Source organism: Camelus bactrianus, chromosome 9, assembly GCF_048773025.1.
Source record: "Camelus bactrianus isolate YW-2024 breed Bactrian camel chromosome 9, ASM4877302v1, whole genome shotgun sequence".
NCBI classification, from domain to species: Eukaryota; Metazoa; Chordata; class Mammalia; order Artiodactyla; family Camelidae; genus Camelus; species Camelus bactrianus.
The window spans coordinates 69387390-69412862 of record NC_133547.1 but is presented as its reverse complement, the minus strand read 5'-3'; the positions used below and the strand labels follow the sequence as shown (position 1 = coordinate 69412862).

Sequence of the window (25473 nt, the reverse complement as noted above, 5' to 3'; positions counted from 1 at the left end):
CATGACAGGTGCTCAGGAAATACTAGATTAGTGAGGTCATGGAGATGTGAACCTTGAGCCTTATTATGTCAGTGATTCCTTGGGAGCAAGGTGGCCTCGGCAATGTGGCAGCAGTGGGGCTCCTTTCAGGGAGTCTTTGGGCCATGAATTATTATTAAGAGGAAGACTATGGCTCACCTGTTTCCCACACCATCATAAACCCAGTGAGTGGAGCCGAGACCCTCATAGGCCGATGCCCAGTAATACAGACATGAGTTCAAATGTAAACTGTAGAGCAAATAGGCTGTGGTCCTGATAACCCTGAAGAAGGAAAGAAAGGTATGAACACAGCAGCAGAAAGAGTGATGGTGGCATCGCCCCCAGGTGTCGGGACTGCAGGGACAAGCCAGTCTTCTCCTCCCCCAGTGCCCACCTCAGAGATCCCGCCGCTGGAGCCGCATGGCCCTGCCATGCGGGGTGGGATGGACACCTGGCCGATGGGAACCAACGGCTGGACTGGGCCAACCAGCAGCTCTTTTGAGCCTGCACCAGTTAGAAATGGTGATGGTTAAACAAAAAGTTGTCTAGACTGGGGTCTGGAATTGGCACAGAGCTCCATGTGTAGACAGTTCTGGGGAAGTAGATGAGCTGGGGTGGGGAGAGGGGGTATGCATCCATGCAGAGGGGCAAAGAAGGGACAAAAGAATGCAGGGAAGCACTACTCCATGAGAGATGTGGAAAGGAGCCCTGTCCCTGAGCGTGGCCAGGCCGGTCTTGTGTCCCAAGCTTGGACATCCGCAAGACAGTGACATCTGAAAGGCAGCCCACTGTGTCCTTACAGCCACCTCTCTGTGTTTGAGTGGTTGAGGGTGAGTTCCTTGAGCTGAGGCCAAATAGAGGCCCAGCTCCCTGGAAATGCAGAGGAGCCCTGGTCAACCTGTGTGTACCCACCTCACAATTGGGGGAAACAGGACATTCCTTGTTCTCTAAAAAACAAACATCCCTTCACAGAGGGGCCAGGAAGAGGCCCAGCTTCCGGTGGGAGGCAGTGGCGAGGGGCCCCGCAGGGCCAGGAGAGCCCACAGGGAAGGCAGTGAGGGCAGAGTGCCCGCTCCATTCTCGCTGCAAATGTCCTGGGTCCTGTGTGTGCATGCATGTGTGTGTGCTTGTGTGCGGCCTTAGGGGTCTCACCTGTAAATGTAGGCTTTGCTGAGGACGGATTCCAGGCGGTTGTTAAACTCGAAGAAGGCCATGTACTGGGAGGAAGAAAAAGGTATCAGGAACCGCCTGGGGTGCTGCCCTCCCTTCTCACGGGTGGCCCATTCCCCACGGGTGCCAGGACTGAGGGCTCTTTCTGCAGCCCCCTGGCAGGAGAGGGATGGAGAATGAACACTGAAAATCAGAGGTCCTTAGCCCTTTAAGGAGTGAGAGTCAGAAACTCCATTTATGAATGTGATGGAAACCCTGGCCCCTCTTCCTTGGAAATTACATATAACCATGTTCTTACAGTTTGCATAGAGATTCAGGGGACTCCTAGACCTTCTGAATCCCACCATGAAACTTTTCGTGTACATGCATCCCAGGTTAAGGACCTGTTTTCCATGTTTACTTATAAGGATAACAATTATATAAAGAAACAGCATCCCTAACACTCCTCAATGATCTCCTCCAAAGGCTTATTTACTGTAATAATAAAAAGAAGAATAAAAAGTATAAGAATGACTTCTCTTTACTGAGCACTTGTGTGACTGTACTTGATACATGTTATCTTAGTACCTACTCACATATGACGTGTGTATTACCATTCTCCTTTTACAGAGAGGAAGCTGGCACTCAGGGAAGTTCAGGAACTTGCCCAAAACACACAGCTGGTAAGTAACAGAGCCAGAGTTCAAACCCAGATCCACCTCAAAACTGCAAGCTCCTTCCATCACGCTACACTTGCCTCTTGATCTCTGCACATGGACTGTTTGACCTTTGAAGATGACACTGATGAAGATCCCCTGTGGGCCACACTAGCTGTCGCCCAGGTGTTCATTCTAATTTCCACCCTGAGTTTACACGGGATGAAGAAGGATCACAGACTTGGATCCCCACTTTGGACCCGAAGAGTTGTGTCCTCTGAGTCCTGCTAACCGTTAGGTGTGTGAGTTACTCACCCTCGCTACCACTACGTGAACCAAGATCTGGATCCCACTCTTGCATTTGGGATAAAAACATGGGCTATGGACCCAACCTTCCTCACTCTAATGTTTGGCTCTAAAGCAACCAGACACCCCCAGGAGGCTGGCATGTGTCAGACAAGGCTGGTGCTGCTTCCAGTTTCCCTCTTCCTCTGGGAAGCCAGGAAGCTCGGAAGCAGCTTCTGTGTTCAGTTTCAGCAAGATGTGCTTTCTTCTCATCAGGGTACTTGCATTCTTGCAGTTTGTCTCTGCCCTGTTTCTCTGGGTTATTAAAGTTACTGCTTTTGCCTCTTTTGTAAGTTCGCTCATTACCCCTTTGAGGAGGAGGCATCAGGCATCACATAAGGAGAAAGATGAATTTAATTGGTTTGCCAGAAAAATCCATTTAGGGGGATCCTGAGTGCTCTGACTAGCTGTCCACTCTGATTGCATTAAAGGACAGTTGCCAGGTCACCACTCTGCATTTTGTCATCCTTGTTGGGACACTGGCTCTGCCCCAGTGGCAGGAGGAATGGCTGTAGTGACACTGTAAGGACAACAACCAACGATGCACATTCAAATCCATCCTGGGTACTTCCTGGCTCCTATGACCTTGGGCAAGCCACCCAAGCTTTCTAAGCCTCCGTTTCCCCATCTTTTAGATGGAGACCATCACAAAGAAGAAATGCTGGTACTGACAATATTCACTTCATAGGGTTGAGGAATAAGCACTAGTGAAGCCTCCAGAAGAATATCTAACACAGAGCAACCATTAAGAAGCACTAACAATTGTAAGGAATTTCCCATCTTCCCTCGGGCCATGCATCCCTGGTGCTGCTCAGGGCAGATGTGAAGATGCCAGTACTGGCGCAGAGCATGGAGGAGCCAAAGGCCTTGGATGGAGAAGCCCACTCGTCCTACCTTCAAACAGCGGGGCAAGCGCAGGAGGGGATTCACACCGAATTTCAAGTAGAGAAAGTCCAAGGGCAGGAGGCAGAGCATGTCCATCTGAAATGTCAGCGAGACACTACGGTGTGTAAAACAGGTAACACCGGGGTTGTGGGATGGGGTGAGTGGTGGGGGTCTCCACCTTCAATGGAAAGGTGAGGTCAGAACGCCCCTGGAGGGGCTGAAACTAGGGCATGCCACCAGCAAGCCTCTGTTTGGCTACCCGGCCCATGCCGGTCCTGGGGGAACCGGGTCACACTGGCCCCAAAGTATGCAAAGCCCCCAGAGACACCACCTTCCAAGGTCTCTGGCACACACCTTAAAGCGCTGAGATTTCAGGTAATTGTTGCGCATCTCCTTTTTGTCCGTCTGTAATAAAATGGAATAATGACAGTGAAGTGGCCTAAGAGCTTAACCCCTGACCCCACTGGAGCAGCAAGGGTAATCTCCACAGAATCTCCACCTTCCTATCAAAGCAACAGCCCCATGGCCACGGAGCCTAATGGACTAGCGGAACTTTTGTGAAAGCCTCCCAGTCCGCAGGTGGGCCTGCAGGTGGGCCTGCTGGTGGGGAGGTTGAGCTCGGGGCTGCAGGGAGTCGTCCAAGGCCACCCAGCTCAATTCTGACTTGTTGGATGGAAAGCGAGGATACAGAGCTATTCTCTCAGCACACTGGTCTCACCTGGACCATTTTCAACCTTATCCACTGAGGAGCTAGCTACTGCTCTGATCAGACCAGGAAAGAGGCTACCCAGGGAATTCTCTTTTCTCTGAATTTTTTTAGAGGCATAACCTCAACTTGTCTGTATACAGTGGAGCAGGTTCTGCCAGCGTGGAATTTTGAAAAGTGGCCTGTGTAGGGAGATGGGGACCCTGTTAAGTCAGTCAGGACTTCAGTTTCCTCCCTGGTAAGCAGGGCCTGCATCAGAGTACAGGGTCCCAAACTGGGCCAAGTAGCATGCTTTTTGCAGGACCGTCAGGAAATGTCAATTGCCAGAAGTTACCTGTGCTGAGTGCTCTGCATATGTCACTTCCATTGATCCTCACAGCAATGGTATGAGGTGGGAGTGATTATTATCCCCATTTTACAGATGAGGAAACTGAGGCTCTGAGAGGAGATACAGCTAATTCTGGTAGGGCCCAGATTTGAACCAGTTCTGTTTGCTCTAAAGGGCATTCTCTGGACCACTTCTTCATCTCTAATTCCATCAGGTGGTCCAGGAACCATTTTGCCCACAAGCAATATTTGATGTGTGTAGTTTGAATGTATCAAAGATGTGTGAAATAAGCCACCATGCTGTTGAATAACCATGGGCCGGCATCCCTGAGATTTCCTTGCTCATTTCTCTTCCTCTCCATCACAGCATCAAGGGTTAGCCCCACAAAGGCGCTGGCTGCAGGGTCAGCCCCCAGCCCCCCCTTCACCTGCCTGTGACTCACAATGACGTCCCCGCCTCGGACAAACTGCAGGCGCAGCTGGAACACGGTGATGTCCAGGAGGTAGATGAGGTCGCACAGGTAATCCATCAGCAGCCAGAGGTGGATGTTGTCCGGCGTCTGGTAGGGGAAGGCCCAGCGCACAGGAATCAGCCAACAGTTCCAGTTCCAGGCCAGCACCACGAAGAACAGCCACAGGATGTACATCAGGTCTGGGGGCAGGCAGGGGGCAAGAATGTGCTAGAAAGTCAGCCTGAGGGATTTGGGTGGGGCTTTCTGCTTTCCACTTGTCTGTCTGCGCTTTCCTACAGGCAGTGTATGTGGCCCTTCTGTAACTTGGGAGAGAGGGTATGCAAAACTATCTTTGATATAGAAATAAATCCTGGCTGGGCCCTAATAAACCGAGTACCCTGAGGAAGGCATATGGGGTCATTATTAGTTAATAAACAGCTAACTAGAAAACCCTTTTGCTCTTATTCTTGTTGAAATTTTCCAAAGATGTGTTTCCTGCTTTTGTAAAGTTGTAATAGTAGATAATGCATAGAAAGATGGACAGATGCATACAGGGGCATGGATAGATGGAGAGTGGAGGTCACCTGGGCATTTTTTTAAAGGACTAGTGGACACCAGGGTTGGAGTCCTGCCCCCTAAATGACTTCTTGTGTAACCTTGGAAAGTCCCTCTCTGGCGCCTGTTCTGTCCTCAGAGAAGTCACAAGGAGAGGTCAGGTAAAAAAAGACAGGGAGATCCTTTGTAAACTGTAAAGTGCTGTGCACACATGAAGGGTTGTTATTTCTGAAAAAATATACAATGGGCTAAAAGGCAAGTGAGAAGGAATTCCCTTCAGTTGTTGGAAGAAATTTTCCCCTTTTCTGCTCAGAGCAGCAGCTCTGGGAAGGAACCAGCAAGAGCAGAGTGGAAAAAAAAGTCTTGAATAAGGGTCAGGAGTCCTGGGTCTGCCACCAACTAGTCGTGTCGTTAGGCCAGTTAACTTCTCTGTGCCTTAGTTTTCTTGTCTGTAAGATGGGTGTGATCTTATGCTCCTAGTCAGGGGACTTTTCGGTTGTTTCTGGCCCCACCCTTGTGCTGCGCCTACCCCCCACCTCCTGCCCTCTCACGTTATGTGGTGGCAACGCCCACTGCCCATGCAGGACTCACTGGTCAGCGGGTCGATGCTCTGGGGAAACCGGTACTTCTTCCAGGGGCGGCGTTTGAACTTGCAGCAGAGCATGTCGCAATAGTGCTCCTCCTCCACCTGCCCTGCTTCAGCGGGCTTCACGTCCGGAGCTGGCTCTGGGGCTTTTTTAGCTGGGGCTATGGGATGACACCAGTGACCATCAGACCCAACCCTGAGGCTCAGGTAGAAGGTGCAAAGAGAAGGCCCCCAACTGCAGACTCTGGAACTGGAGCTGAGGGGACCCTGGTGCCATCCCACAACCTCCTGCAAACTCTGTGTGCTCTCCTTGCTGCAAAACCCACAGGTCCTCTTTAATAGTGAACTGGGCACCTGCCCCAAACACCCTCCCCAGCTATCTGTCTGGGACCAACTCTCAGGAGCTGCCTGAAGCGAGGTGTTTCTGGGCAAGTTGAGTATCTGCTTGTGTGTCTGTGCCTGGTCTCGCTCGGTTCCCTCTAGAGGTCTAGGGGCATCTCATACCCAGGACTTCCACTTCCACCACCCAGGGCCAGGAATTAGGGAGACACTGCTCTAGGTTTTTCAGAGCAGGAATCTCAGCTCCTTCATCTCTAAAATAAGACACCAAATGGGATCCCAGCCTTCCTGTGCATCTAGGTGATGTTGCTATTAACCTAGCGATTGGTTCTTACAGGTTCAACATGGCTACGCTTCTAGCTTTAGGATTGTGAAGTCAGGCTCTGGTAGGTCCATTGCTCGCACTGTAAGTTCTAAAGCACAAACCTCCTTTGGGAAGACCCAGGAGTCCCCCCTGGCAAGAGAATATGGTATTTATTTCCTCTTGGCACCTTGAAAGCAGGAAGCTTTCAGTAGGCCCATAAGAATATTGCAACTGAGGCCTCTGGAAAATAAGGCTGTATCGTTCTAGAGTGGGTTATGGACACCATCCGAGTGTAAGACCCTGAGGTACATCCCAGGGTGGAGCGAGCACCGGCTTGTCAGGGGGAAAGGGGCAGAAGGTCAACAAGGGAACTTGCCCTGGGGGAGGGAGTGGCTCATTGGTCAGAACTTTGACCTTCTTCCTTCCCCTGGACACAAGCTAAGCCTACACACAGGGGACACAAAACTCCAAAGAGTGGGGATTTGGGCTTCTCTCAAGCATCCCAGTCGTTTCCTTGGGACCACCCTCCCCACGAGTTGATAGGGGCTCAAGGAGCCCAGCTCCACCCCTGGCAGGTGGGCCACCCCCAGCTCTGGGCTCACAGGGCTTGGGGCTCTCCTCGTCGGAGGTGACGTCAGGGTCGATGAGCTTCTCCTTCACCTTCTCCGTTCGCTCCTTGAAAAGCTTCACCAGCTCCTGGAGCCGGTCGTTGATGATGGCGCTGTTCTGGCTGGCCGTGGAGGCTGCGCGGTCCTGGTCACTGCAGACACACCACCCAGGGCTGAGCAGGCTGCGTGGGAAGGGACCCCTGTGCCCCCGGGCAAGAACTGGCTCTGTATCCCATCTGGCCTGAGGGGGTAAATCCTGCCCCAGTTTTCTTCTGACATCAGAAACATCAAATCTACTTTAATATCTGCTTGGAGGAAGCACAGTCTGGAATAATGCCCAGGTGCCCAACTTTCAGAAAACATACCATGCAGGCTCTGATTCAGATGAGCAGTTCTAAAAAAAACTTGGTTTCTGCTTGTGATTTGGGGGGAAACTCTTGGAACTCATTTAAGGGCTGTTAGCCCCAGTCTGGGGTTCACATGAGACACAGGACAGATCAGAGAGGAGACAGGGCTATGTATACCCTTCAGGAAAACATCTCCCACTGGCCCAGCCCTTGGGACAGTTAGACGCCAGAGACTCAGATCCCAATGCCCTCGCAGAGGCCTCTAAACATTGTTCCACAGACCAGCTGCATCAGAATCACCTGGCAAGCTTATAAAGATGAGGATTTTCCAGGGCCCACTCTTTGTGGCTCTGGACATGGCTGGACCCAGAGTCTGAGCCCATCCTTCAGATTGATTTTGCAGAACTCCTGAGCCAGCCAGAAGCAACCTGGGCAGGAGACCCAGCCCTGTCTTACTGCTTGGAAGCCACTGGCACAGTCTGCCTTGGGGTGGAGGGCTCTCAAAACATGCGTGCTCCCCCAACTCACCTCCCTTTGCTCACCCATCCCCACCCAGGCTTCTGACTCCCTGAGACCCCAGAGGGAGCGCCCACTTACTCAGTGCCCTGTGGGCTGGTAGGGTCCGACCAGGCGACCACAGGCGATACAGCTGGTGACAGCACCCTGAGCCCTTCAGCCTCATCATCTTGGGAGGGCAGCCTCTCCCTGCAAGGACACAGGCTTGGAGGGGGCCTTCAGGGAGGTAGGGGGTGAACCAGCTCTGAGTCCTGCAGATTACCCAGAGGGAATCCTGGGTGGGAGGTGGGGGCAAAGGATGGTGCTGCCAAAGGGTCCTCGCTTGCCTGCAGGGAACCAAAAAGGGAGAAGAGGGGACACACCCACCCTCTGGACCTCAGTCTCTGCATTGTTCCATGGCCTAGCATAAAAGTGACGTCACTGACTAGGTATCAGGGAAACCTGAGTTTGCACCCCAGCCCTGCCTCTTCCCAATGTGTGACCTTGGCAAGTTACTTAAACTCTCTGAGCCACTTCAGTCTCCCCATCTGTAAAATGGGACTAAATCCACCCAACTCAATGAGGTACTTACTCAATTGGGTCTCAATTTAAACATCCGTCTCCCTTCCTCCAAGTCCATCCCACGTCCTTCCCTATCACACCTCCCTTCCAGCCACCAAGGAAGGGCTGAGGGCTCACATCCCATCTTGCTAACTCTCCTGGAAGCTCAGCTTCCCTCCCTTCACAAATGTGCCCCTGCCTGGAAAAGTTTACACCCATGGGCCTTGGAGTCTGGTCTCCACCTCCTGGTGTGAGCTGGGGCAAGCCCCATCTCCCCCTGGAGTTCCCACTTTCCTATCTGAGAACGAAGGCTAAATTATCCCTGGGGTCCCTGTCATTCAGGCCAAGCCTGCCACAGAGTATGGCATTTGGAACCACTCGGTGGTGTTTTGGCTGATGGCATGTAGGTTTGAACCTGCCAGATACTCTTCCCATCCTCAACCACCATGACTCAAGATTCCACCGTTAGGGCTTCTAGAAGGATCCAGTCAGAGATGCACAGCATTTACTTTATTCCAGAAGGCTCTGAAACTATTCTATTAACTCTGCCAAATCGCCTAGGATGGCAAAACTCATGGGGTCGCCTCTTTCACACTCTAATTAAAAGGTCGGCCACACACGAGAAGACTGGGGCAAAAGTCTCACAGCTGGGACTTCAACGCAGCCCTCCTGCAGCCAGCCCAGTGCCCCCTCTGGGCCTGGAGAGCACATGCCTCCCCCAGAGAACCCCGAGTGTGGAACTAAATCAGCAGCTGTGCCCCCCAGCACTGCCCGGTACCTGGCCCTGTGCTAAGCGCCTCACATTCAGTCGCTTGTTGAATTTCTCACAATCCTAGTAGACAGGATGGTGGTGTTTTATCCTCATCTTACAGTGGGAAAATGGAGGCCTAGGAAGATTAAATAACTTGCCTTAAGCCTCACATCTGGTTAGTGGTGAGTTGGGATTCACTCCAAGCCACAGCCTTATGCCTTGAGAAGAGGTTTGCCCGCATGGCCCCTTTGTCAGGGCCTGCGGTGGCTTTTCTGTTCCCATCAGTTGCCCCCAGTGCTCATTCCTGACCACAGGCAGCCCCACCGGCCTCACATGTCAGGCTTCAGGATTCCTTCCTGGGGCCAAGCTCAGGCAGAGGCTTCCCCAGTTTCTCACAGTCACATTCTACTTTGCATGCTCTGGAATAGTCTTGTTGGACCACTTGTTCATTGTCCACCTCAGCCCCACTAGAGTGTCAGCTCCATGAGGGCAGGCCCCTTTCAGGTTTCTCCTTGATGCACCCACAGCACCTAGAGCAGAGCCTGGCACAAAAGATGTTCAATAAATGTTTGCAAATGAATAAATGAATGAATGAATGATAATCAGAGGAGCCTCACAGGCCCAGCTCATAAGCAAAAGGCAGGAGGCCTGGATTCTAGTCCCAAATGACCTTAGTTCCCTTGCTGCTTGCAAATATCCACCTCTAACCCTGCCTGCACAGTTTCCCCACCTTTATAAAGGGACCAGAGGGAGGGAGACCAGATGTCTGCAACCATTATGGTGCCATTTCTTCTGCTGTCTGTACTCTATGTGTGATTCAATGAAGTAAACATGAGGACTGATGGGTTTGGGAGCTGTGTTCCAAGGCTGGGTGAGATTATGACTCTTTTCTCCACATTAAAATCAGGGAGCCTTCTGTTTACTACATCCAGTCATCTCTGTTCTGACAGGCTCTTGTCCTCAGCTGAGAAATTACTCAAGGGCTCATGGATGAGAGCAAAAATTAATCAAGAAAGCAGAACCTTCTCTCAATCTAGCCAGCACAGGAGAAGCACTGGCAGATCTCCTTTAGCTGAAATAGTCATTCACAAAACACTGCACCGCACTTCCCAGTCTGCCTTTAGCTCTATGAAGGACCTCTCTCAGTTACCTGGCTCAGATTGTCCAACAGCAGCTCGAACCACGCAGCAACAAACTTATCTCAAGAGGCACAAAAATACATGCAACCCTGACTAGGAATCCCACAATTGAGAAAGGAGCCCGAGGACAGAGAGCAGAAGACCAAAGAGGTGTTCACAGCACCATTACGGACAATGTTCAACAAGAGGAGGTCTGTTATGTCCATCCTGGCACATGGAGCTGGGGGACATCACACAGCCATCACAATGAGCATTAAGGAGACAGCCTAGCAATATGGAAAAGGGCTCACTGAATAAGATGTGGTCTCAAAAGTGAGACGTGATTCAGTCACTCCAATTAAAACAGCACCAAAGTCTGGGCCCACAAACAAGGTACAGAAGAGAAGGCAGAAGAATAAAACCACCACCCAGAGTGGCGGGATTAGGGATGAATATTATTCTGCTGCTCTTTGGTATTTCCATTTATTGCTTAACAATAAAATAAGGGGGTGGAATTTAGCCCTGTGACATTTATTACCCACTTCTAACGTACAACTGAGGGTATTCAGGCCAGGACTTCCTTGGAGAGCTCTTTCTAGAGCCTGAAGCCAGGAATTAGAACCAAGAAGGATGGGGCCATAGTCCCAGTGCTGACAGTGACTCCCTGAGTGACCTCGGGTCAGCTTCTCCCCCACTCTGGCCTCAGTGTCTTCATCTGCTAAATGCACAGGTGGCACTGTGCTGTGAAAAGCCCAAGAGAAGCATAAAAGGTGACCTGAGGCTCCCTGTGGCCGATCCTGGTACCATGAGGGTGTCGGATATAGCAGGAGAAGGGGGCGGCAGCACGGGTGAGGGTGGGCTCTCCTCGGCGATGAGGGGGCGGCTGTCAGCATCAGCATCCTCCACCTGCACTTCTGGGTGCTCCTCCGTGGCGGGCACTTGGGGACGGGAAGAAGGGCACAGAGTCAGAGAAAGAAAAGCTAGGTCTCCAGGCCTTGCTGTGTTCTTCAGGGGGGCCACGGAAAGCAGGCGTGGAGGGGCCTCTGGCAGCCTCACTTTCCAGCAGGGCCCACGGAGGAGCTCCATGCAGGCGGTGCAACCAGGCAGAGTCCCGGGCCCTCTGAGGGCCACGCCCACTCCAGCCAATACCCTAGGAACCACAAAAGAAGCCATGACACCACAGAAGCCACCGGAGCTTCCGGACACAGGCTGGAGCCCAGCTCTCCAAAGCCCAGCCTGGTTTCCCTGAGTCTGGAGAAGCACTGAGGCCCTGGGCTAGGGGTGGGGGTGGCAGCACTCAGAAAGGACATGAGGTGCTTAGGGTTGGGGGCCGAGTCCTAGGGCCTGGCCTGGAGCAGCTGCTTCTCCTCTCTGGGCTTCAGTTTTCCCAGCCCAAGATAGGGGCAACGATGCTTTCCCAGGCCTGTAGGGGGCATTAGGCAGGAGGGCACATGTCCTCACATCCTTGAGGTATCTCAAATGCAGACATTCAGAAGATTCTTCCAATCAAGGACAACAAATTGTCTTTGTACTTTGTGTTACCCCCATTTGGGTACCTGTTTGGTATTCCCTTATTTTTGTACATGCCAAGAGCCCCCCAAATTCATCAACCAGTCCCTCTCTTGATCTCCGAGAAGCCTTGCACCATGTCCCACATCCTGAAAATCAGGTCTTCCCTGGGAGCCTGGATGCAGTCCTACCTTAGGCTTCATTACCCACCCAGGGACTCTGGGGACAGGTCTGCCCTGCCCGAGGCAGAGCTCAGAGGATGTCAGGGAGCTGGGATGGTGCCCCCAATCCCTACCATGCCTGGTCTGAGCCACCCAATAGCAGCCAGGCACAGCCTGGGCACCAGCTAGGCCCCAGCACACCCCCCAAAATGGATATGGAAACACTTGGATATGTGGCCATTTTTAATGGCCACCGTGGGAAAAGCTAGCACTTTATAATGTTTGGTGGACGAAATGTAAGCAGAACTCAAGAGTTTGGGGCACTTGTTGTAATAAGCCCGAAGCCCTCAGGGGAAGAGGATGAGCAGGAAATGAGGATCTTTAAAATTTTAAGGGAGAAGTTTTGCCAGGCTAACCAGAGATGCCCCAGGCTGCAAAAAGCAGACGAGAGCCATGGGATAGAGGGGACTGCCCCCTGTTTCCTGGTAGACCTCTGCAGAGGTGAGCTGGAGGTGGGGCGGGGGCGCAGAGGCAGTCAGCATGAGGGTAGAGCCTCAAAAATGCTCAGGGGCTCAGGGCCCCTGGGTGCCCCAGCGTGGCCTCCACACAGCAGAAAGCACCCTGGCCTCAGCATCCATGAGGCCATCCCAGGGAGCCTGGGAGGGAATAGATGGTCCCCCCACCACCTGCCTCGCCTGCATCAGACCCTCCAAACTGGATCGCTCCCACCTCCCAAGCCTGGTGTTTCATTTCCTGTCAGCTTGGCAGAGAAGGAACTCAAAATAGAAATTCTATTGGTTTATATTATACTGATTTATAGAATAAGAATACTATGATTAAGAATATAAAGAATAATATATGCTTAAATTGGTTCTGAGCATAATAGTATTTACTGTTAAGCATTTCCTATGTGCTGTCCAGGAATTTGTTTTACTGAACCCTAAGTGTTTTTATATGTAAACCCTTTCATCATTCCCGGCCACTCCAAGAGGTCGCTGTTATCACTGTACCCATTTTGTGGAGAAGGAAACTGAAGCACAGAGAGGTTAAGAAACTTGCTGCAGAGCCAGAATTTGGACCCAGGCAGCCTGACTCCAGAGCTTAAACTCTTACTCCATCCTGAGGTTGGTGACTAGCAACGCCAGTGGAGTGGGAATAACGTCCTCACTACACACTGACATTGCCTTGTCTGCAGTATCTAAAGTCATCGTGTGTCATACTGCAGCCGGTTCAGCCCACTGTCCCCAGTGTGTTGCTGGGGCTATTTCTCAAAGTGTGGGGGCTCCCAGGGACCAGGAAGGGCGCATGAGGATTTTAGATGGCACAGCCAAGGCAAAGGCTGACATAGAATGAGACCACCCCCCCTTTCCCGTTCTCTCTAGATCTTGAGTGTGCAGAGAGGGAGTCTCAGGCTAGCGCTGCTACCACCTTAACCCCCCTTAGCAGGCCACGTCCCTCACTAGAAAATATCACCATGACCTTGTTCTCTAGGTCTTTGAAGTTAATTCTATTTACATCCTCTATTTATGGCAGGCCAGGCTGGTTTTCCACTGAAATTATAATGTAAAGCTTCCTGTTCAAATACACTTAATTAAATGAAAAAGTGAATCCATTGAAAGAAAAATAGTAATCAAATGAACATAGAATTGGTACAAAATATACAAAAATCACGGAGTGATACGTGGCGGGGGTTAGGGGGATGTGGGGGACTCTTCGGGGTGAGTAGATTTAGGGCTTGCCTGAAGACTGAGCCGGAGCATCATCCCTTGTCTTGGGGATGATCACATTCCATCTTACTCCCACTCTGTGCCCATCCCGAGCTGAGCAAGGGTGGACCCCGTCCCATGAAGTGTTCAGCTTGACCTGTCTGCTGATCTCAGAGGCAACCTTGCTCAGTATCATCCAAAAACAAACAAACAAACAAACAAATTAAAGGGAAAGTGGGCAGGTCAGGTTTGAGTCAAGGAAGAAAGTGACAGGAGTTAACCCAGAGGAACTAGCAAGTCCCTGAGCACTTTGTCATCAGGCAGCAAGCAGCAGGAGCCTGAAAGCCACTGTTGGGACCTTGTCACAATTAAATAGATCCAGACGGGCTCTCTTGCTACACTGGCCCCTGAGGATGCCTCTCCTCTGGGGTTGCCTGTCGGCACCTGGGGGCCTCTCCTTTTCTGAGATGGAATTTGCTGGGCAGATAACAAGTCCTCAGAATGTCCAACTCCCAGCAAACTCTCAAGGCCAGTAGATTCTGTCTCCAATGGACACTCACATTCCTCTTCTGGTCCATTCCCCTCTAATTACTCTGTTCCCCAACCCAGCTCCCTGCTTCAAGCCTCTTGCCCTGGAGATCAGAGTGACTTGTTTAAACTAGGGTGTGAGTGACTATCTGTATAAAAATGATGATCGGCAGAAAGCCATGTTTAACCCAAAGAAATGAATTGCTATTGTGGAATTTTAGGCACAGAGAGAAGGGAATTAATATCCCTCAAATCTCCACAAAGCAAAATGAAGGCATTGATCAGCAGAGGAAGAAGGGGGTTTTCCATGAGCCTGTGAACGAAAAATACTGCAAACCATATCAGTAAACAAAGCATGCTGAAACCATCAAGTCATCAGTGGCTGCCGCCATCCCCCAGTGAAGACAAGTCTGCAGCCCAGCCTCTGCAGCCACTCACAACGGTGTACTCTGAGGGGATTCAAAATAAGAAAGGACAGGACACTGGCCCTAGATAGCTTAGGTGCTTCTCAAAGGAATGAATTCATGAGCCCAAATGTTTCCTTCCTCCCATACATAGAAAAGCACTAAATTCTTTCACTTGAAATGCCTGGTTTTCTTTAGACAACAAGTAATCTTTTATTGTTCCAACTACCTGGTCTTTGTTGTAAAGCTCCTGTATATCCTAGCTCCTCCCCTGCCTCTTTGGAGCAGTCCCTCAGAGCGATCTGAGAGGCGGTCATCCCGGCTCGAGTCCTCCCACCAAATAAAACATAACTCTCAACTTTTAGGCTGCGCATTTATTTCAGTCGACAAGCCCAACTAGTGGTCCACACCAAGACCATGGCATCTACACAAGAAACAGCCCAAGCCATGCAGAAGCACATGTCACAGGCACAAGCATGCTGGGTGGGCGATTTCACGCTACCTAGGAGACGAATGGAGCTCCTGGTCTCCTTGGCGAAGCTGGAGTTGGACAAGGCTGTCCTCCGGGAGATGAGGACAGGGATGCGGGTGATTGGAGGGCGGTAGCTGGGCACATTAGGGAGGTGCTCCACCAGGTTTGGGGGGGCGAGCTTGGGGGCCACATGGCCAGGCTGCTGTTCCTGGACCAGGCGATTTAGCTCCATATCCCGGCCTGGTTTAGCCATGGTGCTGGGGCCAGGGGGTCTCAGGCAGAGGCAGGACCCTGGGGACTGCAATGAGGAACACAGAGATGGGAGAGGCAGGGTAGGTGGCGCTCTTCCCCGCCAGCACCAACACAGACCAACTCAGTGCCCACCTGCGCTTGGAGCAGGTGCACCCAAAGTCTGCAGCATCACTCTTGTCCCTGAAGTTCAGTGCCCAGAGCATCACCAGTCATGTGGCTGGTCCGCCTAACAGCTCTGAGAGACAGCCCCAAGCCCCCCAGTCTTGTGCTCTCTCTGCTAATCAACCACCGTAGCATTTTCTACCCCAGACTCAAAAAAGTTAGAATCAAAGAACCCAGAACTCCTCAGGCTTTTAGGATCACAGACTCAAGACTTGAACATTCTTAGTCCAGTAGGATTTTCCACCCCAAAGAAATCCTGGAGCTCAATTAATTTCACTTCCAACCAGAAGCAATACATTTTCTAGGCCCCTTGTTCCCCAAATGGACTGCAAACTGGAATCACCTGGGGAGGCTGGAAATGTCTGATGCCCAGACACACCCCCAGAGATTCTGATTTAATGGTCTGGGGTGAGGACTGGCACCAGGATTTTAAAAATCTTCCCAGATGATTTCAATGTGCAGTCATGATTAAGAACAAGGGCTCAAGGCCATTACCTCTCAAACACAAATGTGCAGAGAAATCACCAGGGATTTCGTTTCAATGCAGATTCTGGTTCAACAGGTCTGGGGTGGGGCCTGGGATTCTGAATGTCTAACCAGCTCCCAGGTGACACCAAAGCTGCTGGTTAGAGATCCACACTTTTGAGTAGCAGCAGATAGATGGCTGTGCCGCAGTGTTCTCAAAGTGTGGTTCCCAGGCCACTTGCTTCCAAATGACCTGAGGAAGGGGGTGGAACCAGTGCCCCGGAGCCCAGGTCTGCACCCAGGTGATCCTGGTCTTGCTCATCTATGGAGGGTGCAGACTTTGTAGGTTTCTGGCAGATTTGGGTTACAGTTAACAGAGGATGCTTTTCAAAGACCAGGTGGGGAGCAGGCTCAGGACACCTGGAGTTAAGACACCTGGGTCCACATATGATATCGCTTATTGTGGAATCTAAAAAAAAGGACACAAATGAACTTATCTACAAAACAGAAACAGACTCACAGACATAGAGATCAAACTTATGGTTACCAGGGGGTAAAGGGAGCGGGAAGGGATATAGTGGGGATTTGAAATGTGCACCTCTTGGGGAGTGATGGAAATGTTGGCTGTCTTGATTGTGGTGGTGGTTTCACTGGTGTGTACATCTAACAAAATTCACCAAATTGCACATCTGAAGTATGTGTAGTGTACAGTACAGGAATCATACCACAATAAAGATGTTTTAAAAAAAAAAAGGCACCTGGGTCCAGGCCCATCTCCATCAATGGCTGGCAGAGACACAAGCATCATGATCCCTACTATGGTCTTCTGCAGTGCCAGCCACAGTGCTGGGTGACTTTGATGTACTGTCACCCCTACTCTGCCCAACAACCCCATGAGGTAGGTACTGTTATTGTCCCCTCTTTCTTGATTTGGGAGCCTCAGTTAAGAGAGGTGACAGAACTGTCTCCAGGTCACATAGCAAGGAAGAAAGAGAAGCTAGGAGTGAAATGCAGGTCTGTACCCTTGACTGCTGGACCAAATGCTTCCCACACTGAGCCTCAGTTTTCTCATCTATAAAACGGACTGTCTGCCCCACAGGGCAGCTGGAGCACCAGTGCCTTGAAGATTGTTGAGGTTTCTAAGGCCAGGGCTCGGTGTCCAGCCATCCTCGATTCCCCTAGACTCTGTTCCCACTATCCCTGGAGTTCTCAGGATTAGGGGTAAGGGGTGTGATAAAGTGCTTGTGCTGGAGATCTTAGCAGGAAAAAAAAAGGTTATCAAAAGACACAGCATCTAGGACACATAGTTAGCAAGCTTTGGCCCCAGTTTTCACATAGACAATGTTATGTTTGCGCTAAACCCTCACTGGGTGGTAGCCCAGAGAGCTGTGTCCCCAGTAAGGTGGTGGCAGGAGGGGTTGGCTGGGAATAGTTTCCCCAGGCCTGCTGGGTTCCTGGGAACCTCAGCACAGTTCCCCAGGGTCTCTGAAATACATCAGGCTCTGATAATGTGGCCCCAAGACACAGAGAATGGGTTTTGCCTCAGGGTGGGGTCAGTGGCTGGGGGTGGGCAGTGGAGAGTGGGGAAATGAGGAGGTGAGGGGACGGTTTGCCCCCGTGCCCAGGCTGCCCCGAGCCTGAAAGCATCCTGGACATTCTTATGCAACCCCACCCCCACTACACACTTACCTCCTGAGCTGGCCCCCACCGCCTCCTCCTGTAGCTCCTGCAGCTCCTGCAAAAGAGAAAAGAGAAAACTGAAGGTGTGAACATCAAGTCCCCTCCTAGCCCTAGTCCAGTCCAGCCTTTGCTGGGAGATCTGCCTTCAGGAGTCTTCATGGGCCCTAAGTCTGTTCCTTGCCCTGCCTGGCTGGTCACATCCTCCAGGCCACCTTCTGGGGCAACCAGTGCCCACAGGAGCCCCAGGTCCAACACCCAGACTTGTCACATATAATGAGGGGAAATTCTCGAGCAACCTTCTGCGTGTGGGGACCAAGTAACTGAAGCGGCCACGATGGTGTTCTCCACCCAGGCACCACATTTTACAGTGTACAGCTGTGTACAACACTCTGGGGAGGGGTTCTTAGCCCCATTTTACAAAGGGGGCCGCTGAGGCCCAGAGTGGGGAGGTTACTTGCCCAGGGTCACACAGCCACGTGAGGACAAGTCCAGGTTCACCTGCTCCCCGCCCAAGGCCCTTTCTGACACTATCTGATCCCTGGTACAAGCAGGGCCTCACAGCATCCACTGTTCTGCTTCCCTCTGTCCAGTGGGCAACTCACTAGTCAAAACCTCCTTGCCAACAAAGCGGACAAGGCCCCTGCCCCTTTCGCCAACACCAGTCCAGGCCTCCGAGGTAACCAGGGGGCCTGGCCTGGTGCTGTTTCATACCTGGTATGAGGTCCTCTGGTGCTGGGTTTCGTCTACCCCACTCTGGTCCTCGCCTTCCTGTGAGAACAGACAGCTATCCAGCAGGACACTGTGACTGCGAGGGGGCAGAGGAAAGGAGCAGGGTTATAGGTGTTAAATGTTTCCCGAACTGTGCTGAGTGCCAGTTGATGCCTAAAAATAGATCCTCGCTCTCATGAAGCTCCCAAGACCGGGCAGGCGGCAGATCCCTAATGATCTCCCAGTCAGGGCCACGTGCTGGAGCAAGTGGCTGTGAAGGGCATAGCCACAATTCTGCCCAGGAAGGAGGGATTCCCAGAGGAGGTGGCCTGTGATCTGGAAATAGGTGGGGACGGGTGCCCAGGAAAGGGAAACAAATTTTCTTTCTCTTTGCAAAGAAAATCATTGGGGATGGTTTTGAGGAACTGTCCTCTGGGAAGTGACCAAAGGGCACTGTATAGTGTTCAATATATTCCCAATATTTCCCCTCTGAGAGTCTCCAGGCAACCTTGGTGATGTAGGCAGAGTGGGAAGTGAGAAAAGTGAGGCCCAGAGAAGTCAACTGACCTGGCCAAAATCACACAGCAAAAAAAAAAGAAAGTCCCACATCACACAAACCTCAAACACAGGCCCTGGTTCTTTCTATGCCATGAGATCAGAGCCACGCTGCAACTGCTGATGCTTTCAGGGGTCCCTGGCCCAGGCAGAGGCATTCATGAGTAATGGGGGCCAGGGGTGAGACTATAGGGAGCAGAGAAGACTATGGCAACTAAGAGAACCTGTGCCCTTCTGAATCAGCAACCCCACCTCGCTTGGAATGGGAGACCAGTGGCCAGATCTTCTGATTTTCAAGGGGACCCTGAACTACACATTTTAAAGGTGGAATCTCCTCATCTTTAGATGCTGATAATTAATCTAAATTAATCTATATGAATATCTATATTAATATGTCAATATCCAAAAGAGCCTGTCTCCAGGCTAAATTAGGCCCTTAGATGCTGTGTCATCTCTGGGTTAAAATGATGACTTGGGACCAAGGGCTAATGTGATTTTTGTGGTTAGAATTAGATCCTGCTTCCTAATGGCCTCACCCCACCCCACAAACCCCTGTCATCAAGGGGCTCACAGAGAATGCTCTTTGGCGTCTGCTGCCCAGAAAACCTGGATTCCCCGTCCTCTACCCAGAGGGCCACACCTCAGCCCTCCTGAGGTGGGTGAAGAGATGGGGACAGAATTGGGGTCCAGTCAGTTGGGATCCAGCAGCCTGGGAGCAGGAATCAGTTGGCAATCATATTGTCACTGCAGCGCCCAAGGGCTGTGTGCCAGGCACCGGGCCAAGTACTTTGCACGCACAGTGTCCCACCAGATCCTCACCCAAATAACCCTGAGAGCCCAGCTGGGACTGATCTCAGTTGAGCTTAGAAATCAGAGACTCAGAGAGGTCAGATAGCCTGCCCATGGTCACACAGCCTGTACAAGGTGAACCCGGATAAAAGATGGGTGTTGACCCCAGTGCTAAGTACTCAATACTCCATGCCTGCCCCTTAGTGTCTACACAGCCCTGGTGACACAGAGGAGTGAGGCAAGTGTCTAGAGGATTCAAACACCCAACTCACTTGATCTCTCTTCTTTGTATATGCATTTCCATTGTGAGAGGCCTTAGGTATCAGGGTCATACTCTCCACCCTGCCCAGGAAGAAAATTTTCTTAAAGAAAACAGCATATCATAACTTTCATAGGGCCTGGGCACTTTCCTCTTCATGGGCCCCTTCCTCCATAAATGAATTTTAAAATTCCATTTTGTGGCTACATTTATAGGAAGATTAATATGCTAATATTATATATTAAAACATTCTCTTCCATCTAAAAGTTCACTTTAGAGTCTGATTTTAAAATAAATTAAAACGTTCTGTGGGCCTCTAAAAGTATTATGGGAGCTGTGTCTTCCTTGCCTGATGGAGAAGTCAGCCTGCACGGAAGGGTTGGGTGGGCTTCTGCTGTGAGGGGCTGACAGAAATCTCTTTCCCCGAAACAGAGGCAGAGGCCTCCTTGGTCCTCAGAGCACGAAGGCCCAGGAAATGAACTTCCCACAGTCCAAGTCAGAGGCTTCCTGGGGTCTTGTTTATTCTAGAATCAGGCCTGAAATTCATCGTATGGCCTTGGGCAAGTCCCGAGGAAGCCTCTGTTTGCTTATCTGTCAAGTGGGTAGGACTTATCCAGCCTGTACTGTGCAGCCTGGCTTACTTGAGGGAGGTCAGAAGGGTCAGTGAGAAGTTTATGGAAAAGTCAAAAAGCCTCCCATGTCAGGTGTCATCTGGACTCTCAGCTTCTAAACACTGGTAAGCAGCTTTCTTGTCTGTAGTACTAGGGGTCCGCTTAGGAGCCAGCCTGGCCGTGGACAGAGTCCCAGCTCCGAGCTCGCTGGCAGGGCACCCCTGGGCATGTGGGCTGCTGTCTCTGAGCTTCAGTTCTCTCCTCTGTGAAACGGGATTAGCAGCAGGAGCCTGAGCACAGCGTCTGGCATGGAAAATAAATGCTAACCCAACAACAGCTGTTATGATTATTCTTGTCATTATTATTATTAGTTCAAGTAGGTCTTTGAATCACCCGTGTAGATTGGGGAACATTTTGCACAAACATCTCCAGCTATCAAGACACACAAGAAGCCCTACAGTGGCCCTGTCAGCACCACCAGGGGCTGCTTTGGGGCCCATGTACCCAAAAGTCATGCTGCCCCTAGTCATGCCCAGAAGCAGACCATCAACTTCTGGAAAGATCCCAAGGCTCAGGGGTTTCCAAGCAGAGGATCAGCCAGACTGGCTGCAGTGGGCATCCCAGAGGTCCCAGCTCTCCAAGTTAAAGGTGCAGAGAGTAGCAGTGGCGGCTGGCTGGCAAGAATTTATAAGCCCACTGCTCCGCCCCTAAGTCACAGAGCAGGTTGTGCCCCCAAATTAAGGTCCTCACTATTGCTTTCAACCAACTCTTCCTCCTGCACCCTAACCCCAGAAGAAGAAAGTGGGGGAGCACTCAGGGAGAAGCAGCCACCTACTTGGGTCTCGCTGTCTTTGCCGACAAGGACGCCCATGGTGCAGAAGTTCAGCTGGGGGCGATGACATTCATCCCAAGCCCCGGTTGGTGCATGCCAGTGGAGAATCTGGGGAGCCCTGGCCCACCCCCAAGCCTGCCAGGCCGGCTCCAGAGCCAGCGTGGCTCGAGTGGCAGATGAGCCACCAGTCCTTCCTGCTTCTAATCAGATTGAGGGGATGTGCAGGGAACTCTGCAGGAACGCCCCCAGGGAGGCCAGGTGGGGACCAAAAGGCTGCGGTTGCTAGGAAAAGCCGAGCTGTTGCCAGCAGAGACCAGGTCGCTAGGCGACCATCTGCCCGTTACTAGGGCCCACGCGTCATCAGTAACCCCTGTGCCTCCGCAAAGCTGGCATCCTTCCCCAGCCACTGACAGCCCAGCCCGCCTGTCCCTCTGGCTCGGGCCCTGCGATCACTCAGTCATCACAGGGCCCTCATCCCACCTGGGGCTCCAGGGCCAAAAGTTCCCTGAGTTTGAAGCTGTAGGTGAACATTTGTATGAGCAAGTGTGTGCCTACAGCGTTTGTCGGTAACTGTATGCATGCACTTGTGGATAGTGTGGACATGTGCAAGTGTGGACATGTGTGCCTGTGTGTGTGTTGCTTGTGCATGTATGCAGGCTGTGTGTGGGTATAAGTGCCCTGCCTGCAGATAAGTGTGTGTGTAACCTGGCACATGTGTATGTGCTCCTGTGTACTATGCACTAGGAACCCGTGGGTGGTTAGTGTGTGTGCCTGTGTGTGGGCACATAGGCTCACTGGCCTTCAAGCAGTGCTTTAGCTCAAGAGCAGTGGCATATGAAGGGGCTGGCAGGCCTGTGTGTTGAGCATACAGGTTTGGTGGCAGAACAGCTCAGAGCTGTGCACTCTACACAGAGGCAGGTGGAAAGCAGAGGACAAGGAGGGCTGTACTAACGAAGCCAGGGAGCAACTAAGGTCTTCACCTAGGGGAAGGGCAGTTGCTTGTTACTGGGAGCATCTTGGCTCTGGAGGAGCCCAGAGAGCAGAATTAGGAGTAGGGGACAGAAGCCAGAAAGAAGCACTCTTAATTTTGGTGGAAGAAACAATTTCCTAAGTCAGAGGTGCCTATGGATGGAATGGACAGCCTTCAAGAGATTGTGAGCTCCCCGTCATTAGAGGCAAGCAAGTATGGAAAGATTATATGTGAACTGGGCAAGTGTGGACTAAAACAGATGACACTAAGCAGGCTTCCAGCCCAGAAATCCTGTGTTGGGCTTATGGTTTAACTCTTTCCTGACTGGGACTAAAGTGACCCTCAGTCAGGATGAGGACATCAGTGGCTTTTGCTCCACATCAGGTCCTACCGCACCCGTTCTCACAGCTGGCCCTCTGACCACTCAGCAGGGGCTATTATCCTCCCATCTTAGAGATGCAGTGGCAGAGGCTCTGTGCTGGTGGGTCAGCCTCTTGCTCAGGGCACTCTGCTAAGAGAAGTAAAGCTTGTGTTACTAACACTCACAGTACTACCTTGCCACAAGCCATGGCCAGGGAAGAACAGTGTGGAGCAGGGGGTACCCCGGAGGGCAGAGTGACAGGGACAGGGAATAATGCAAGGAGGATGGAGCAAGGGGACAGATTAAATCGTCTGGCCTGGTCTCTAGTACAACAGCCACCTGGCTGCTCCTCCTGCCTCAGTCTCTCCACAATGCAGCTGCCAGCTTGTGTCACTCCTCAACTCACAAACCTTCAATGGCTCCCTAGCGCTCCTGGGAAATCAATTTCAAGGCTTTTATGATATGGCCCCACCGCCTCTGAAGGATCATCTCCCCCCACTTCCACGAGCTACATGGTCACTGTTCCTGGGACACAAGGGCTGTTCTTGAGGCAGCTGATCTTCCTCCTCCGTGACACACTTTCCAGCTGGGCCTCCAGGCCCCATCCTCCTCTCACCTCCCTCTCCCCTCCCGGGCACCTCGTCCTCAGTCCTTTCTAGTTCTCCCTTATCTCCCTGACTTCTGATCTAGCCTTTGGGCTCTCCTCCATCCACACTCACTCCCCAGGCATCTCCTCCATTCCCTTGGCTTTCAGTTCCCTCCAGACCAGACTCCCACCTTTTTATCTCGGGTACCACCTCTCACTCCCTAACTCCACCCAGGCACTCAACTGTCTCTCTTCCCCTCCTGTGTATCCACCTCTCCATCTGCCCTTCTGTCCACCCTACAAAGCTCAAAATCCTCGCCCTCTTTGTGGTTTCTTCTCTTACTATTGAAATATATTTGACATATAACATTGTGTAAGTTTAAGGTGTACAACATGCTGACTGATACATTCATATATTTGAATATGGTTGCTGTTGGAGCGATAATGAACCCCTTTCTCATGTCACATAATTATCATTTCTTTTTAATGGTGGGAGTAATTAAGATCTAGTCTCTGAGCAAGTTTGATGATTATAATCTTCAGTGATTTCTGATCCCCATTTTAAACTTTATTGTAGCTGAATTCTTCTGTGTTTTTTAACATTGAAATCTTTATGGAAATGGGTGGAGAATTAACCACTAATGGGTGGCAGAGCAGAATCCAGGGCAGCCTTACAAGTCATTAAAGGCAACCACTAGGGACCAAGGATTGGGGAGGGTGTGAGGGACAGAGACAGCTCTCTGCCTTGGCTTTGTTAATTACAGGGAGAACTGGGAGCCCCCTACATGGGTCCACACATCCATTCAAGCATTCAACCAATGTTTATTTGGTGCCTACTGTACCGGGCACTGTTCTAGGTTCTGGAGCCATGGCAGTGAAGACAATAGACAAAAATGCTCACCTTGTGGAGGCTGCATTCTCCATTTGTTTGTATATTTAGGGGTGGGAGGTGTGGGGGTGGTTGTTATGTGTTGGGTACCATGAGTCCCAAGGTCATTATGAGCACAGTGGGGGACCCCCAGCGCCCCTGCCGCAGCCTCTCTGGTCAGTGCCCAGCGGCACACAGCACACAGCACAGAACAAAGGGAGGAGTTGTAAGCAGCAGAAAGCACCCCCACCCCAGGAACCCTGGCAGCCCCAGCAGCCCCACCGTAACCCCTCCCTGGGCCACCCCTCAGCCAGGGCGCAAGTCTCTTACTCAGACTCCTGCTCCTCCTCTTCCTCGTCCTCCTCCTCCACCTCTCGAACCTCCTCTTCCTCTCGAACCTCCTCCTTCTCCTCTCGAACCTCCTCCTTTTGCTCTCGAACCTCCTCCTTCTCCTCTCGAACCTCCTCCTTTTCCTCTCGAACCTCCTCCTTCTCCTCTCGAACCTCCTCCTTTTGCTCTCGAACCTCCTCCTTCTCCTCTCGAACCTCCTCCTTTTCCTCTCGAACCTCCTCCTTCTCCTCTCGAACCTCCTCCTTCTCCTCTCGAACCTCCTCCTCCTCTCGAACCTCCTCTTCTCGAACCTCCTCCTTCTCCTCTCGAAACTCCTCTTCTTGAACCTCCTCCTTCTCCTCTCGAACCTCCTCCTCCTCCTCTTCTTCTTTCTCCTCTTGAATCCGAGGCAACATCCTGAGTTGAGTCAGAGGCAGGAGGTGAGGTCACCTGCAGAAGCACCCCGGGTCCACCTCCTGTCCCCACTTTCAGTAGGATATCCTGTGATCCCCGAAACCAGACCTGAACTTCCCAACCAAGATCCCACCTGGGGAGCCCCACCTGAGCAGCCCCAGCCTCTCTCTAGTAACAAAGCTCCCTCACTGCATGAGGGGCTGGTCCTGGTCCCCAAGTATTCTGATGCCATCTCTCGGTCAGCCCCTGATCCTCCCTGGGCCTCAGTTTCCCAATCTTTGCAATGTAGGTCATGGACCTAAGGATCTGAGACCTCCTGCTTGAGCAGCTATCACCAAGATCACCAGTGAACGAAGCGGGTTCAGTCCCTGTGAAGGGTGACTCAGCCATCAGTACCATGATTACATGTTCCTGTGCCCGATGACCTTACAATTCCCTTCAGATGTGCACATGTGCACTTACAAGGACTTGTGGACAAGCATGCTTGTGGCAGAATTATTTATAATAATAAAATTTTGGAATCAGCCTAAATGGCCATTAATAGCATACAAGCTAAATGAATTCTGGCACACCCCACCCATACAATGGAATACTATGCAGCTGTAAAAAAAAGAGGATGCTTTCCATGTACTAAATGTGGAAAAATCTC

General features: G+C 51.5%; 1 protein-coding gene across 1 annotated transcript in view; it reads right to left on the bottom strand.

Moving 5' to 3' along the window:
- The window catches only part of CNGB1 (cyclic nucleotide gated channel subunit beta 1), an 82294-nt gene that overhangs the window by 22324 nt on the left and 34497 nt on the right, over nucleotides 1-25473 (bottom strand). Inside the window, exons 14-24 of the mRNA XM_074370662.1 lie at nucleotides 24521-24827; nucleotides 17551-17584; nucleotides 10978-11140; nucleotides 7875-7982; nucleotides 6925-7082; nucleotides 5685-5840; nucleotides 4530-4738; nucleotides 3408-3458; nucleotides 3063-3149; nucleotides 1171-1235; nucleotides 178-300 (exon numbers count right to left, since the gene is read on the bottom strand). Of these exons, the coding sequence (XP_074226763.1) occupies nucleotides 178-300; nucleotides 1171-1235; nucleotides 3063-3149; nucleotides 3408-3458; nucleotides 4530-4738; nucleotides 5685-5840; nucleotides 6925-7082; nucleotides 7875-7982; nucleotides 10978-11140; nucleotides 17551-17584; nucleotides 24521-24827 (1461 nt within the window). The remainder of the gene's footprint in view (nucleotides 1-177; nucleotides 301-1170; nucleotides 1236-3062; nucleotides 3150-3407; nucleotides 3459-4529; nucleotides 4739-5684; nucleotides 5841-6924; nucleotides 7083-7874; nucleotides 7983-10977; nucleotides 11141-17550; nucleotides 17585-24520; nucleotides 24828-25473) is intronic.